The sequence below is a fragment of the Aquarana catesbeiana genome, linkage group LG01, assembly GCF_042186555.1.
Source record: "Aquarana catesbeiana isolate 2022-GZ linkage group LG01, ASM4218655v1, whole genome shotgun sequence".
In the NCBI taxonomy this organism is placed as follows: domain Eukaryota; kingdom Metazoa; phylum Chordata; class Amphibia; order Anura; family Ranidae; genus Aquarana; species Aquarana catesbeiana.
Genome location: NC_133324.1, coordinates 868,250,918 through 868,265,252, shown reverse-complemented (window position 1 = coordinate 868,265,252; position 14,335 = coordinate 868,250,918). Strand labels below are relative to the sequence as shown.

Below are 14,335 nucleotides of genomic sequence, written 5' to 3'. Positions count from 1 at the left end.
CGAGCTCCTCATATTCTATGAAGCTATGCACCAATACACTCACACCACGAGAGTATGAGGTATGGGTGGAATGGTATGCCTTACCCACCCAACGAAAACCAATGCAAGACAATGAGTCCTTGGTGAGGTGGGTTTCCTGCAGGGCGCAGATAGCCGGGAGACGTTTCTGAAGTAACGATGATACCATTGTCCTCTTCAGGGGGTCATGTAACCCTCTGACGTTCCATGAAAGCACAGTTACTGTTGTCATCTCGAATTGAAGAAAAAATGGCTGGTATAAGTAACCCACTGCTTACTCCTCCCATGTTCACAGGAAGGAGATAGGGGGGCTGCTATGTGACATCTGAGTGGGAATGCTGGATAAGTGAGTATCTTGAGGGAGAGCAAAAGGGCCGTGTTGTCACCCGCATGACACTGTAGCTTTACAGTTCCGGAGTAAATCTGCATAGATGAAGAAAAACAAAAACCCAAGACGCACAACGGTGCGGCAAACAAACATGGGGGCCTCTTCTGAGCCAGGTTACGCACCTGCAACAGCTCAACACGTAGAAGGGCCCACTTGCTTTGTAATCCAGGACTCCAAAATGTCAAAAAAAATGACAAAACTTTGTAGGACAACTGGTCCCACAGGCCAACTGGGATCTCCTGGACCTCCTGCCCAAAGTACCTGATGGGTACTGACATGTACTTCATCAGGGTGTAACTTGCATCTGAGCTTGCATTACTTAATGAAGAAATCAGTGTGCGTTTCCGGCACTACCCCCATCCGGGGGAGGAATATGAAAAAGACCTGTACTGGTATTAATGGCGTCAATCAAGTTCCATGCCTGGTCTCCGCTCTTGTCTAAATTCGCTTTCGTTGGCATCCAGCCAGTCAGAGGCCTCCGCCGGGTGTTAAAAGAAGTGTGCTTGACCCCGTAGAGTAATTCTAAGTTTCGCTGGATACAGCATTGCGTAGGAGGCTTGTAGCTTTTGTAAGCGTTTTTTAATTGCAGTGAAACGTGCGCGATTTTTCTGAACCGCAGCGGAGAAATCGGGTTAGAAGGAAATTCGGGTACCATTGTATTGAACATTCCTTTTCTCTCTGGCTAGCCGCAAAATGATCTCTCTATCCCGGTAGTTTAGAAGACGGGCCAGGATTGGACGAGGAGGGTGCCCTGGGGGGAGGGGTCTGGTGGGTACTCTGTGCGCTCGTTCCACAGCATATAGGTGGGTAAAGGCATCCTTGCCAAATACATCCGTCATCCATTGTTCTATAAACTGCGTGGGATCACGGCCCTCTGCTTTCTCGGGAAATCCCACGATGCGCACGTTATTGCGTCTGAGGCGGTTTTCAAAATCCTCAGCACGTGTGTCAGTGGCTCTTGTTAATCGTGTAGTAGCTTGGGATTCTCTGACCATATGGGGAAGCTTATCCTCTATTTCACTTATTCTGCTTTCTGCTGCAGTGGTCCGTTCTAGGATCTTCTGGATGTCTTGCCTAAGGAGTCTAACCTCCTCTTTCAAGCCCCCAAATCGTGCCTGCAAGTTATTGACAGAGGCTGTGCATTTGTTCACCGCTCTCAGTATGGCTGCAAGTGTGGGCTGTTCACCTCTCTCCTCCTCCTCACAATCATCAGGCTCCTCAGCTACACCGCTGTTAATGTCTTCCTGTGTTATAATGGCGCCTGCCCCCTGTGTTCTCTCCCCCTCCTCCTCATCAGGATCATTGTGTATATCAAAGTCACAGTGGGACTGAGCTGCCAGCAGGCCGGATTTATCATTAAGTTTCTGGGTATAGTACCTCATGTCCTTAGGGTGTTCAGCGGAGCCGTCCTTCAGGCTTTTCTGCTGTTTGTTCTGTGTCTCTTTCAGTTTATCAGTGCCACGCTTCTGTGCTGATGGCGGAGCGGCGCCATTTTGCTGATCCATCCTCGATCCTTCTCCCCTCTCTCCTCGGGTCATCATACCCTCTGCACGGACCGAAGCAAGTGCGGAATGTAGCGGGGACTTTCCCAGGGCTGGTAAGTAGCTTTTGGGTCGGAATTAGCGCCGGAAACCGGATCAATTCAGGGTAACTGTGGGAGCTCTGTGACTAAGCGTCTGCTCACATGCCGCGCTGGCCACGCCCCCCGGTTGCTGAGCTTCTAAAGTCTCCTCAGTGGTGCTTAGACAGGTGTTTTGGGGGCTCCCCTGGATGTCAAAACATCCAATGGGCGTCTACTGATGTTCTCCGCAGGGGGGGATGTGCAAGCTCCATTGCTGCAGAGTGTGGTTGTCACGGTTCCCGTGTCGGGAACAGTTTAAGGCCCTGACCTGCCTTGTGTGTGTACAGAAGGTCAAGATGGAGTCCGTTAGCACGGCGGTAGCACACCTTCATCATGGGGACCTTCTGGTTTCTATCGACATCACGAATGCTTGTTTATGCATTCCGTTATGTGCCCCACTCCAGCACTTCCTCCATTTTGCTGTGGGTGCGGCGCATGATCAGCGCATAGTCTGGCCACCACTCCTTGGGTATTCGCAATGTGTTGGTCCCGGATCGGGCGTGGTTGCATCAGTGGGGGTTTGCGGTCATGGCTGACCTGGACGATCTTCTTCTGCCACTCCTCGACTACCCCGACGGCCAATGTAGTTTCTATACAGACCTTGACTGATTTAAGTAGGCATCTATACTATCTGAAGTCTGCTTGGGCCCTTCCAGAACGTTGGATTATCTGAGCCCGAGCTTCAGCTCTGGCCAGCATGTTTTCTTCTCTTGGACAAACTCCAGAAGTTGCATGATGCGTTTTTCATTTTTCTGTCCGGCAGGTAGGCCCTCTGCGGACCTGCGTGTGGGTGTTAGGTCTGAGAGTTTCTACCTTGTTGAAACTATTCCATTTGCGCAGTTCCATACAAACTTCCTTTGGGGAGATACTGGCATGAGACAAATGCCCAAGGTCTCGGGACAATCGGATTTAGCTGAGTTAGGAAACCAGAGTTCCCTGGTCTGGTGGCTCGCTCTCCGGTTCTTCAGGGGGATAAATCCTTTCTCCCCTTGTATTAAACAGGGTGACCACCAATGGCAATCAGTCCAGGTAGGATGTCCTGGGACTGAGCTCTGCTCTGGGTCATTGTACGCTGGTGGAATCCGGACTGCTAGGTAATATCCTGGAACTTTGAGCGATCAGGCTAGGTCTGGATCATGGACGGTTCGACTTTGGGGGCTCCCGGTGCGGTTCTAGTCCGACAAGGCAACCACGATGGCTTATGCCCTTCGCCAGGGTGCGGCAGTTCCTACACTGTTGATGGCTAGGGAGTCCATCTTTTAGGAGGTTTTAACCTCTGGATGTGGAGAGGGCATATATCCTGGGGTGAATCACCTGGCATTCATCCTTGTTCTTTGATCGCCGTGGGATCTGAACTTGGTGTTTTCAGTTCTCCTGGAGCCGCTCTCTCTCTCCCTCTCTCAAAATTTCAGGAGATTCCACTGCTTACTCTGTCTCGGAAGGTGGCCTCTTGGTGGCTTTCACCTCTGCTCACAGGGTGTTGAAAATGGTGGCATTATCTTCTTGTTCACCTTACCCAAGGTTTAGGCGGTGCTTTGCCCTTGTCTATAGTTCCGTCCCTGGGTTTTTATTTGAACAAAGACATTGTGTTTCCTTTCTTGTGTCCTTGGCAACACATCCCAAGGAATTTGCCTTATCTGCTCGGGATGTGGTTTGGGGGATTTGGTTGTATTTGCCAGCCACTGAGTCTTTTGGAGGTTAGGCTCTCTGTACTCACGGACAGGCCAAGAAAGGGGCTGTCTGCTTCTTCTGTGACCTTCTTCTAGATGGAACAGACAGATGATGACTCTGGGATATCATGTCAGAAATCGTGTTCCTGCTTTTCCTGTTACGGAGCATTCTTCTCGGGCGCCTAGTGCATCTTGGGCCTTCTGTCTTCATGGGGTTCGTGGCACATTTTACAAGTTTTTACAAAATGGATGGTTTGGCATCCGCGGATGCCTTTTTTTGGCAAATTTTTTGCAGACTGCTGTAGTAGGGTCTAATCCCTCTTGAAGGGGTATCGTTCAAGTTGGGTTCCAGCTTGTCCTGTGTGAAGCTCCTGTTACCTGGTTGGCTTTTGGGTTAGCCTTGGGATTTTTTGCTGTCCCCACCCTCATGTTCGGCACAGCTTTGGGACGTCCCTACCGTTCTGAATAAAGAAGGCTTTGTCTGTCAATGAACGAATGAGAAAATAGAATGTTTTACTTACCGTAAAATCCGTTTCTCTGGGTTCATTGACAGACACAGCACCCACCCCTCTATGGAGTTTTTTGATACTTCTATTACTGCTTGCTACTAAACTGAATACCTAGAGCAGGGAGGGGGTTATATATTGACGGAGGCAGCCCATGGACGTAGCCAGGGGTTGTTTTTTTGTTCTGCCTAGTCCTACTCCTGCGGAGATGATATAACCCTACCGTTCTGAATAAAGAAGGCTGTCTGTCAATGAACTCAGAGAAACTGATTTTTTATTATCGTTGATCATTCTTACTCATTCATATTTGTCTTGTTTTCATTCTAGTTTGCTAAAGCATCTTGTGGAACAGTAAATGTCATGCTGAATGGTTCTACAGATGGTGCCATCGCCAGAAAAGAAAGGTATTGAGTTATTTTCTCTTCCAGTGTATGGAAAATACTAATTCTTAATGCCATAGTCACACCCCAACTTTCCCCTTTCCATATGAGTCCTCAGCCTCCCCCCTCACATCGGAGTCTATGTCCCCCCTTTTCACATCATAGTCCTTAGCCCCCCCTTCATATCAAAGTCCTAATCATATATGTGTGTAGCCTATTGCATTAGGGTGTGCATTCCAAAGCTCAAACACACAACCATGTGTGTATATATATCTATATATATATATATATATATATATATATATATATATATATATATATATATATATCACAGTTTACTATGCTTCAGTTACGTATTCGGCTAGTAAATGACATAGGGGCCCAGGCAGCAGGGGGAATCTGCCCCCATGGGTGTTTAGGGTGTGCCCAGGTACACTGAGCACACCCTGTGTGCATGCCTATGGTCCTCACCCCCCCCTTCCACATCAGAATCCTCAGCCTTGCTCCTTTTACATTGGAGTCTGTGTCCCCCCTTTTCACATTAGAGTCCTTAGCCTTCCCCATTCATATCAAAGTCCTCACCCCCCCCTCTTCTATATCAGAGTCCTCAGCCCCCCCTTTCACATCGGAGTGCCCCCCTTTTCACATCAGAGCCACCTGCCCTGGATTAGCGATATGCGTTTTTTTATGGTGATGATGGCTGACCAACCTGCACTATGGAAACACCTAACACTGTGCGAAAATAGCAGATGCAGCGCAGCACCCCTGGCAAGCCAAAACAGCACACCAGGATGGCTCGGGACCCTGGTTGAAAAACACTGCTGTTAGACCAGAACAAAAATAGTGAACTGAATTTTATCAGAAATGGCACCAAAAAGGCACAAAACAAAGTAAACAGGCACATTTCTTTGCAAATCATGAGAAATTATGTATTTTTAAGGTGTTCGTAATAGAGATGTTTTTCACATTTTAAACGCTTACCTACTTACTTTTTTTTCTCCCAGTATTTTAAGGACAGTGGAGATACCAAGTATGAATCCAAATACAGTATCTAACGTGAAGCTTTGGGTAATTGATGATATTGAAGGACAAGACAAGTAAGGCAAATATCCCCACAATAAAAAAAAAATCACATTGTTTTTCTAAAAGATATGTAAGCCCAAGAACAAAAAAGATAATTTATTGCAGCTTATCAGTGTAATGGCTGATTTAGTTTTCAGCAAGTACAGAAAATGCATGTTGATCTTGCCATAAATGCAGTGTTCTCTTCAATTGCTGTGAGCTTTATTGGAAGCACAATCAATGTTATCTTCCTCTGTGAACTACTATTCCTATCAAACTGTGTGAAATGGATAAAAAGAGAGGAAGACGTTCAGCCTCCATGGCAACCATGGCACCTTCTTTACATACAGTGGAATCCTGAAAAAAAGACTAATGCAGCCACCACAAGGACTGGTATACTGCAACATATAACTATTTTGTTCTTAGATTTATATACATTTTAATCGAAGCAGAAAAGCATAAGTATAATATATCAGTTATTTTTCATGATATTAATATAGATATAATGTAATATAATATTATATATATATATATATATATATATATATATATATATATATATATATATATATATATATATGAAGGCCAGTATGGAGGCCTGAATTTATGGGAGGAGCCCGGGGGGTATTTAAGCAGCCCGCTCACCTGTGGTGCTTGTCGGTTTCCTGTGCGCGATATACGTCACTAGGCCGACTATTCGAATACCAGCGTCCGCAAGTTCTTGCCTCGCAAGTTCCCGTATTCGTTGTTTCCGTGCTCAAGACTTTCGAAGTCCGTGTTACCGTTTTCGTAGCTTCGTACCACGCGTCTGGCTTGGCTGTCGCAGGTAGGGTCCCGTCGGACTTTGTTTTTACGTTTCGATATCATGTCACTAAACCGTGATTTCAACTTACGAATCACTCGCATTTCACAACGTAACTGCAATGTATATCACTCGTACTATCGTTATGTTACCGTTCGCGTTACCCGAGAAACCACCGCGACGCAGACGTCGCTTCATTTCTAGCATGTCGGAATTATGAAATATGCGTCTGTAGACAGCCATAGCGAGTCGCAATTCGCAAATCTATCGAATCAAGTCAGTTCGATACCAATCATTTCTCATTTCTGATACATTTCTAAACTCATTTCTAACATTTCAAATCATTTCAATCATTTCTCATTTCAGTCACCTACCGCGCTCTGATTCGAATCCAGTCGCACCTAAAAGATGCACCGATTCGCTCCGGTGTGCCCCAGTAGTCACGGCCTCATTTCAGTACATGCTCCAGAGTCACGTTATTATCAGTCATTCGTACCTCTGTCATGGTTATCATTTCATTACCACGTATCACGTTCCGACATGAATTCAGTCGCATGGAAATGCACCGATTCATCTCGGCGTGCCCCAGGATTGGCCACATTTCAGTACATGCTCCGGAGTCCGATTCGTAGTCAGTCGCTACAACAGCACGACCGATTCGCGCCTCCGTCATGGCAAACGATATGTTACACCTGCACTTACCGCGCTCCGCTTCGAATCCAGTCGCATCCTCCATGCACCGATTCGTTACGGCGTGCCCCAGGGCTCGGCCTCATTTCTGAAACATGCTCCAGAGTCCGGATCATAGCTAGTCGCAGATATCGGGCGACTGATCCGCATCTCTGTCATGCCATTACTACCATTTCACTCCCACAGCGCATCACCGTTTCGAAACCAGTCGCATCCGAGATGCACCGATTCGTCACGGAATGCCTCACTTGTTTCGACCGTATCCATACCTATACCAGAGCTCGGTTCGTTGCCAGTCGCAAAATACGGCACAACCAATTCGAGCCTCGGTCAAGGTAAACATTTCTCTCATTTCATTTCATACTGCGCTCCGATTCGAATCCAGATGCATCAAACAGGCACCGATTCGTCCCGGTGTGCACCAATGTTTTTCAGTTGCCTCATTTCAGTACATGCTCCAGAGCCCGGTTCACGGTCGGATCAGTCACGACACGACCGGGCCGGGCCTCTGTCATGGAGTTCACTCATTTCATAATCAAGGCAAACATTTCGAATCATTTCATTGTCACAAAGATTGCAAGCACCATGCAAATCGTTGCCTCAAAAAAATGGGAGAATAAGTCGGGTAAGTATGACTCAGGGGATCAAAGAAAAAACTTGAAATTCATGTCACCCCCAATAGGTTACAGTCAACTGGAAAATAAGAGCTCAAGACAGGAGATTCTCACCAGATCAACTATGTCTCAGGCCGGCAGCGAAGACTTCACGGCCCCTCTGTCACCTTCCCCGGTCTCAGAGAGCGGCAGCGTGCAGTCCCTCAGGGGATGGACTATCCCCAAACTGACGGCAGAGCTCAGACGCAGAGGTGTCCCCTTCCCCGCCACAGCGAGGAAAGGCGAGCTCTTCAAACTCCTCTTCCCCCCACCAGCAGCAGGACACAGTACCCAACAGGCATCCCTCCAGTCAATATCATCAGCTATCTCACAATTACACACGATGGTGTCATCCTTGTCTACCTCGGTTACAGACGTCCAAACCAGGGTGGCACTCCTGGAGGCTCGACCGGCCACGGCTGTCCCCGACCCAATCGCAACTCAAACCTTGACACCCCTTCCTGCAGGTACCTCAGGCTGGAGCCCCATTGTCTACCCCTCCCATTTGGTCCCAACCAGTATCAGGAAGGACATTTTGGACGGCAGGGACATCAACCTGGCCTCTCTCCTTATTTCCGTGCACGATCTGGCAGAAAATAAGGCCTACTCCTGGGGTGACATATCGGTGGTCCTTAAAGCCAAAGACCCCAGATTGAACCGCAAGTTATCGGTCCCAGAATTTACCCTGGCCTTTGGCATGCTCAGAGACGTCCTATGCTCGGCCACCCCCAGCAGACGGGAAGAGCTGGACTTATATCTCCATACGGTAGTAGACTTGGGCTACAAGTATGGAGGATTTGCATTTTATGACTACCACCGTTCTTTTTCCGCTAAGGCCGCCGCCAGACTCACACAGTTCCAGACTACGACAAATTGGAGTCTCATGGACACAGAGCTCTTCTGTCGCCACTTTGCCGGCTTACGCTCACCTCTGTGTGCGATTTGTCAGTCCTCCACCCACACTGCCACCTGGTGCGCCAATGCGGCAATCAGACAGCCCTTCGAGTTTCCCTCTACCTCGGGTACAATTCAGGGTCAGTCGCCCCCTGAACAAACGCCTCAGGTGGACAAATTCGGACGCCCAGTCCGAACCATGGGAGGGGCAGCCATCTGTAATAACTACAACTACGGGTCCTGCAACTTCAGCCAGTGCCGCCTACTCCACATCTGCACCTTATGCCAAAGAGCACACCCTAGAAACTTGATGCGAAGTCAAACAACACAAGAGGGCATGACTAAGCCGGATCAACTTCTTATGGTTAGGACTGTACCTCACCTCACATCCCATCCCTTCCCTGGCCACCTACCTTATCCAGGGCTTCACAACAGGCTTTCACACCGGCCTCATTTCACTTCCCCACAGTACTCACGAATGTGCCAATCTTCGTTCAGCAGCCATTGACGAACAAGCCATAGATCAGCTCTTACAAACAGAGGTAGATCGAGAGTTCGTTATAGGCCCTTTCACTCGCCCCCCTTTCAGCACATGGAGAGTCAGCCCTATTGGGCTTGTCAAGGGCAAGTTCACAAATAAATTGCGTTTGGTGTACGACCTGTCTGCGCCTCATTCTTCCCACATCCCCAGTCTCAATTCCCTGATACCCTCCGAAGAATTTTCCCTAAAATATTCCTCCGTCGACATGGCAATACAAGCAATCGTCAAAGCAGGTACAGGTGCCTGGCTCTCCAAAGCCGACATCTCGGATGCCTTCAAGCTCCTGCCCATCCACCCATCCCTTTGGTGCTGGCATGGCATCAAGTGGAAGGAGGCATATTATTTTGCCACTAAATTAACCTTCGGTTCGAAGAGTAGTCCTTGGCTCTTCGACACGTTCGCTCAGTCCCTTGTTTGGATACTCTTACACAAGGGTCAATGCCAAGAAGTCATCCATTACCTGGATGACTTTCTACTAATAGAACCTCCCAGCAAGCCCCCAGGAGACCTCGACAAACTCAGAGTGATATTTGGAAACCTCAATGTTCCCATCGCCGAGCACAAAGTCGACGGCCCAGCACACATCATCACCTTTCTCGGGGTCAGCTTGGATACCTGCGCTATGCAAGCCAGTCTCCCCCTTGACAAACTAACCCGCATTAGGGCAGTCCTTCACGAGTTCACACACACCAAGGGCTGTACCAAAAAGCAGTTGCAGTCTCTCCTGGGAATGCTTAATTTCACCATGCGAATTATTCCACAAGGCCGCACCTTTGTATCACGCCTGCTTAGATTCCTGCCAGAAACTCAGGACCCCGATCAGATCTTAACTCTAGATTCCACGGCTATAGCGGACCTATCTATGTGGGAGGAATTCTTGTCCGCCTGGAATGGCATATCCCTATTTATACCCTTGGTTTCGCCCCGGTCACCCCAGGTGGTGACGGACGCTGCAGCCTCCACAGGTTTCGCGGCAATTTTTGGCCACCATTGGTTTTCAGGACCCTGGCCTCAACAGATTCTGTTGATACCCGGCTTTACTCAAACATCTTCCCTCTTTGAACTTTATCCCATAGTGGCAGCTGCACAGCTCTGGGGCCACCACTGGACAGGACAAACCGTAGTCTTCACCACCGACAACCAGGCCACAGCAGACATCATCAACAAAGGCAGGTCCAAGTCCCTAACAGTCATGTCCTTCCTGCGCAGATTGGTACAACTGTCTTTACAGCATCAGTTTAACATACACTGTGCATTTATTCCCGGCAGATACAATTTAGCTGCTGACGCACTGTCACGTTTTAATTATACCTCCTTTTTTGAACAGGTTCCCGAAGCCGAACCAATGTCGGCCCCTATCCCTGTCTGGTCACAACTGACCCTGGACTAGTTCAACATTTACATGGAGCAACGCAACTCATCAATCATTCACTCTCGCACAACACACTCAAAGCCTACCAGACAGCTTGGAAGGCGTTCAATAAGTTCCTCACATCCTGCCGTAAAGGACCAACAGATGTCAAACAAGTACTGGCCTTCACTGCGCACTGTCACACGCAGCTGGCCTTATCCTACAATACCATTCGGCTATATCTAGCCGGCATCCAACATTTCTTGATGCTTGAAGACCCCACGAAATCTTCACTGTTCTCATCACACGCTATACGAGCCATCCTTAGGGGCATTCAGAAACAACAACCAGTCATCAGCACCAAGCGCTTACCCATTACGGGGCCCATCTTTAGGGACATGTCAACTATTCTGGCTACTTCGCCATTCGGTCTGCTCCCCAGCACGGTCTTACAAGCAGCCATATATTTAGCTTACTATGGGTTCTTGCGACCTGGGGAATTCACCTCTAACAAACCCACAGACCAAGTACTATGCAGGCGGCACTTGCTTCCATACCAAGACCATTTCATCCTGCACCTCGAGGTCTCTAAAACCCAGCAAACGGGCTCAGGAGTGAACATTCACCTCTACAAAACCAACAACAGCTGGTGTCCAGTCGCGGTACTCAACCGACTCCGGTCACTCCTGCCTGAGCAACCAGACACCAGTCCCCTTCTACCATTCCCAGTTAAACCCTTAAGCGCCTCTCAGTTTGTGAAACACATAAGGATACTTCTCCGCAATCTTCACCTTGACCCTAGTCAGTATTCCGGACACTCCTTTCGCATCGGAGCAGCCTCCGCAGCATCCCGCCACGGGGTTCCAGACCACATCATCAAAAGACTAGGCAGATGGAGATCAGCCTGCTTCGCCCGGTATATCCCCAATCCGCAAATAGAGATGGCACAGGCATTCTCCAAATTGGCTCAATAAATAACTGAAAACCAATAAATATTATAACCCTACCTGAATGTTTTTGCCCCCTTATTTTGGCATACCGGCCATTAGACCAAGGCACACTTTCAGGTCCATTTCATATGGTAAGTCCACACTTTTAGGTCTATTTCCAATGGTAAGTCTCATCTTTACTATAAGTGTTATCTATGTCCATATCGGACATAGGGCTCCAACCATAAGTAGGAAGGCCAGTATGGTGGCCTGAATTTATGGGAGGAGCCGGGGGGTATTTAAGCAGCCCGCTCATCTGTGGTGCTTGTCGGTTTCCTGTGCGCGATACCCACCCTCCCATCCCCATTTCACAGCATTTCTCAACTATTAATTTCATTCATTTCTCTTTACAGAAAAATCATTTCTTAAACCAGGGTATGCCCCCTTATTTTGGCATACCGGCCATTAGACCAAGGCACACTTTCAGGTCCATTTCATATGGTAAGTCCACACTTTTAGGTCTATTTCCAATGGTAAGTCTCATCTTTACTATAAGTGTTATCTATGTCCATATCGGACATAGGGCTCCAACCATAAATATATATATATATATATATACACACTGAGCAAAATTATAAACGCAACACTTTTGTGTTTGCCCCTATTTATCATGAGCTGAACTCAAAGATCTACAACTATTTCTATGTACACAAAAGGCCTATTTCTCTCAAATATTGTTCACCTTCTGTGTTTAGGCCTTTTGTGTACATAGAAAGTTGTAGATCTTTCAGTTCAGCTCATGATAAATAGGGGCAAACACAAAAGAGTTGCGTTTATAATTTTGCTCAGTGTGTGTATATATATAGATATCTATATCTATATCTATATAGATATAGATATAGATATCTATATATATAGATATAGATATATATATATATTGTAATAGTGAGAGTCCCTGTCGCTATAAAAATGGGGTTAAAGTGGACATAGGGTATGCACATTTGCTTGAGGCAAGGCTTCAGAGCATAAATGTGGACTGGAGAAAACTGCTTTTGCAGCTTTCTCCAGGTTTTGAGATCCACCAGCAGATTGACTGGTCAGGTGTGTGTTGCTCCACCCTCCCGAGGAGTCCAGGCAAGCAAGGGAGAAGTGTGCATGTCTGCACAGGTCTGTCAGAGTAGACAGAGGGTTCAAGCCTGTGGGCTGGAAAAGGAAGCTGGAAAAGAGTGCTGAGGTACTGGGTGTACAGGAACTCTGTTATAGAGCCGAGAGGGCTGAAGCATAAGTTTGAGCAGCAGTGCTGCTAAAGAGAGCCAGGTGGCTTGGTATTTCTGATTGAACTTACATTGTTGCTGTGGAAAGCTGAAACCCCTGTGTGGGCAACACTTCTGTTATCGGACATTTTCTTTCTTTAATAAAAGTGGGCCGACAAGCCCTTAAAACTGCGTATCTGGCGTGGACTCGGCTCACTGGTAAGCTCTACCTTAAGCTAAACCAACCCCCGATGTTACAAGTGGTTGTTGGCTGCGGGCAGAAGACGGTGGAATCCGGGTCCTTGCTCCACAGTGAGTTCAAGTCAGGAACTATTGGCTGTGTGTGGAAGTGCAGCCAGGCAAAAGGCATTGTGTGTTGCATGTGGTGTACCTGTGAATGAAAAGTCAAACTTATTTTTTTTTCTGCTATGAACTGTGTTTGTGTGCATGAGACAGCACAATCTGTGTGTGCACTGTGCAGGTGAGGAAATCTTGCATGAAGTGAAAAGCAACTTGCTTTAAAGTAACAGTGCTTCATTTTTTTTTTGCTGGAAAGCGCAAAAGTGTGGTGGAAGTGAGCTCAGCGTGGCCTGAGAAGATGTCGCCACCTAGGAGGGCCAGTCCAGAAGGCCTAGTGATGTGCGATGCAGTAAATGAATGGTTCAAGCGGAATCGCAAAGAGTGGGCCGCAGTGCAAGGGGCTGAGATTGTGGCCTCTGACTATGTGCAACCCATGCTACCTACAGAGGAGGTTGGGGAATTCCTGAAAAAATTTGAAAAAGTTGCTGTAAGGAGAAAATGGCCTAGGGATCGGTGGCCAAAATTGCTGCAACCCTTGTTACGGATAGAGTTCCGGTCGGTTTACCATTTAATGGATTGGGAACAGGATGACTACTGCAAGTTTAAAGAGGAAATCCTTCTTAGAGGAGTGTTCCAGCGTATCATGGGCCACCAGCATTGCTCCAGGATGGGAGAGGTGTCACCGGAAGACCAAGATTTTGGAAATGCAGAGAAACGCGAAGTTTCGTGTCATGGCCGCTTAGGGAAAGTGGTCAGCCCAGAAAGGAGGGTGCAACAGTCTACATCCTGCATGAGGTATAGCCAACCAGTTTTGGAGTGCAAGTCTGCTGTTATCCCTAGCAACAGGAATCGTGTGTTGCCTACAGGGGGCATCAGTGGGTCTAGAAAGGCTGCAGTATTGCTCCGTGACCACATGGGGGCGTCAGCCTGTGGAGACACCACAGATGAAAGACATCGCACTCAAGTGAAGGCTATGACACCAGCTGCAGGAACTGGTAAGACTGTTTCAGTTTATGATGCTGAACCCGGTGAAGTGGGAGTATGTCCAGTGGGGAGATCCGCAGTACAAATGGACATAGACTTGCTGCAGTGTGCTACCCAGAGCAGTGGGGAGGCACAGCGTAAAGCCCAAGTAGCTGCAGGGCTAAAGACTGGAAAGGACATGGGGACTCTGCAAGTGCAGATGGCTGGAAAAATTGAGCTAGGGGTGACCAAAACAGTGTTGGTGCCATGTTCCCTAGTTACAGGTGCTGCAGGGTTGCCCAGGGAAACTTCCA

General features: G+C 47.9%; 1 protein-coding gene across 2 annotated transcripts in view; it reads left to right on the top strand.

The window, feature by feature from the left end:
* Positions 1 to 14,335, top strand: part of LOC141117138 (ADP-ribosyl cyclase/cyclic ADP-ribose hydrolase 1-like) — a 61,704-nt gene that overhangs the window by 35,788 nt on the left and 11,581 nt on the right. Inside the window, exons 5-6 of one of the 2 annotated variants that reach the window (XM_073609781.1) lie at positions 4,531 to 4,607; positions 5,588 to 5,680. In XM_073609781.1, coding sequence (XP_073465882.1) covers positions 4,531 to 4,607; positions 5,588 to 5,680 — 170 coding nt within the window. The remainder of the gene's footprint in view (positions 1 to 4,530; positions 4,608 to 5,587; positions 5,681 to 14,335) is intronic. The other variant, XM_073609788.1, reaches the window with a different exon arrangement.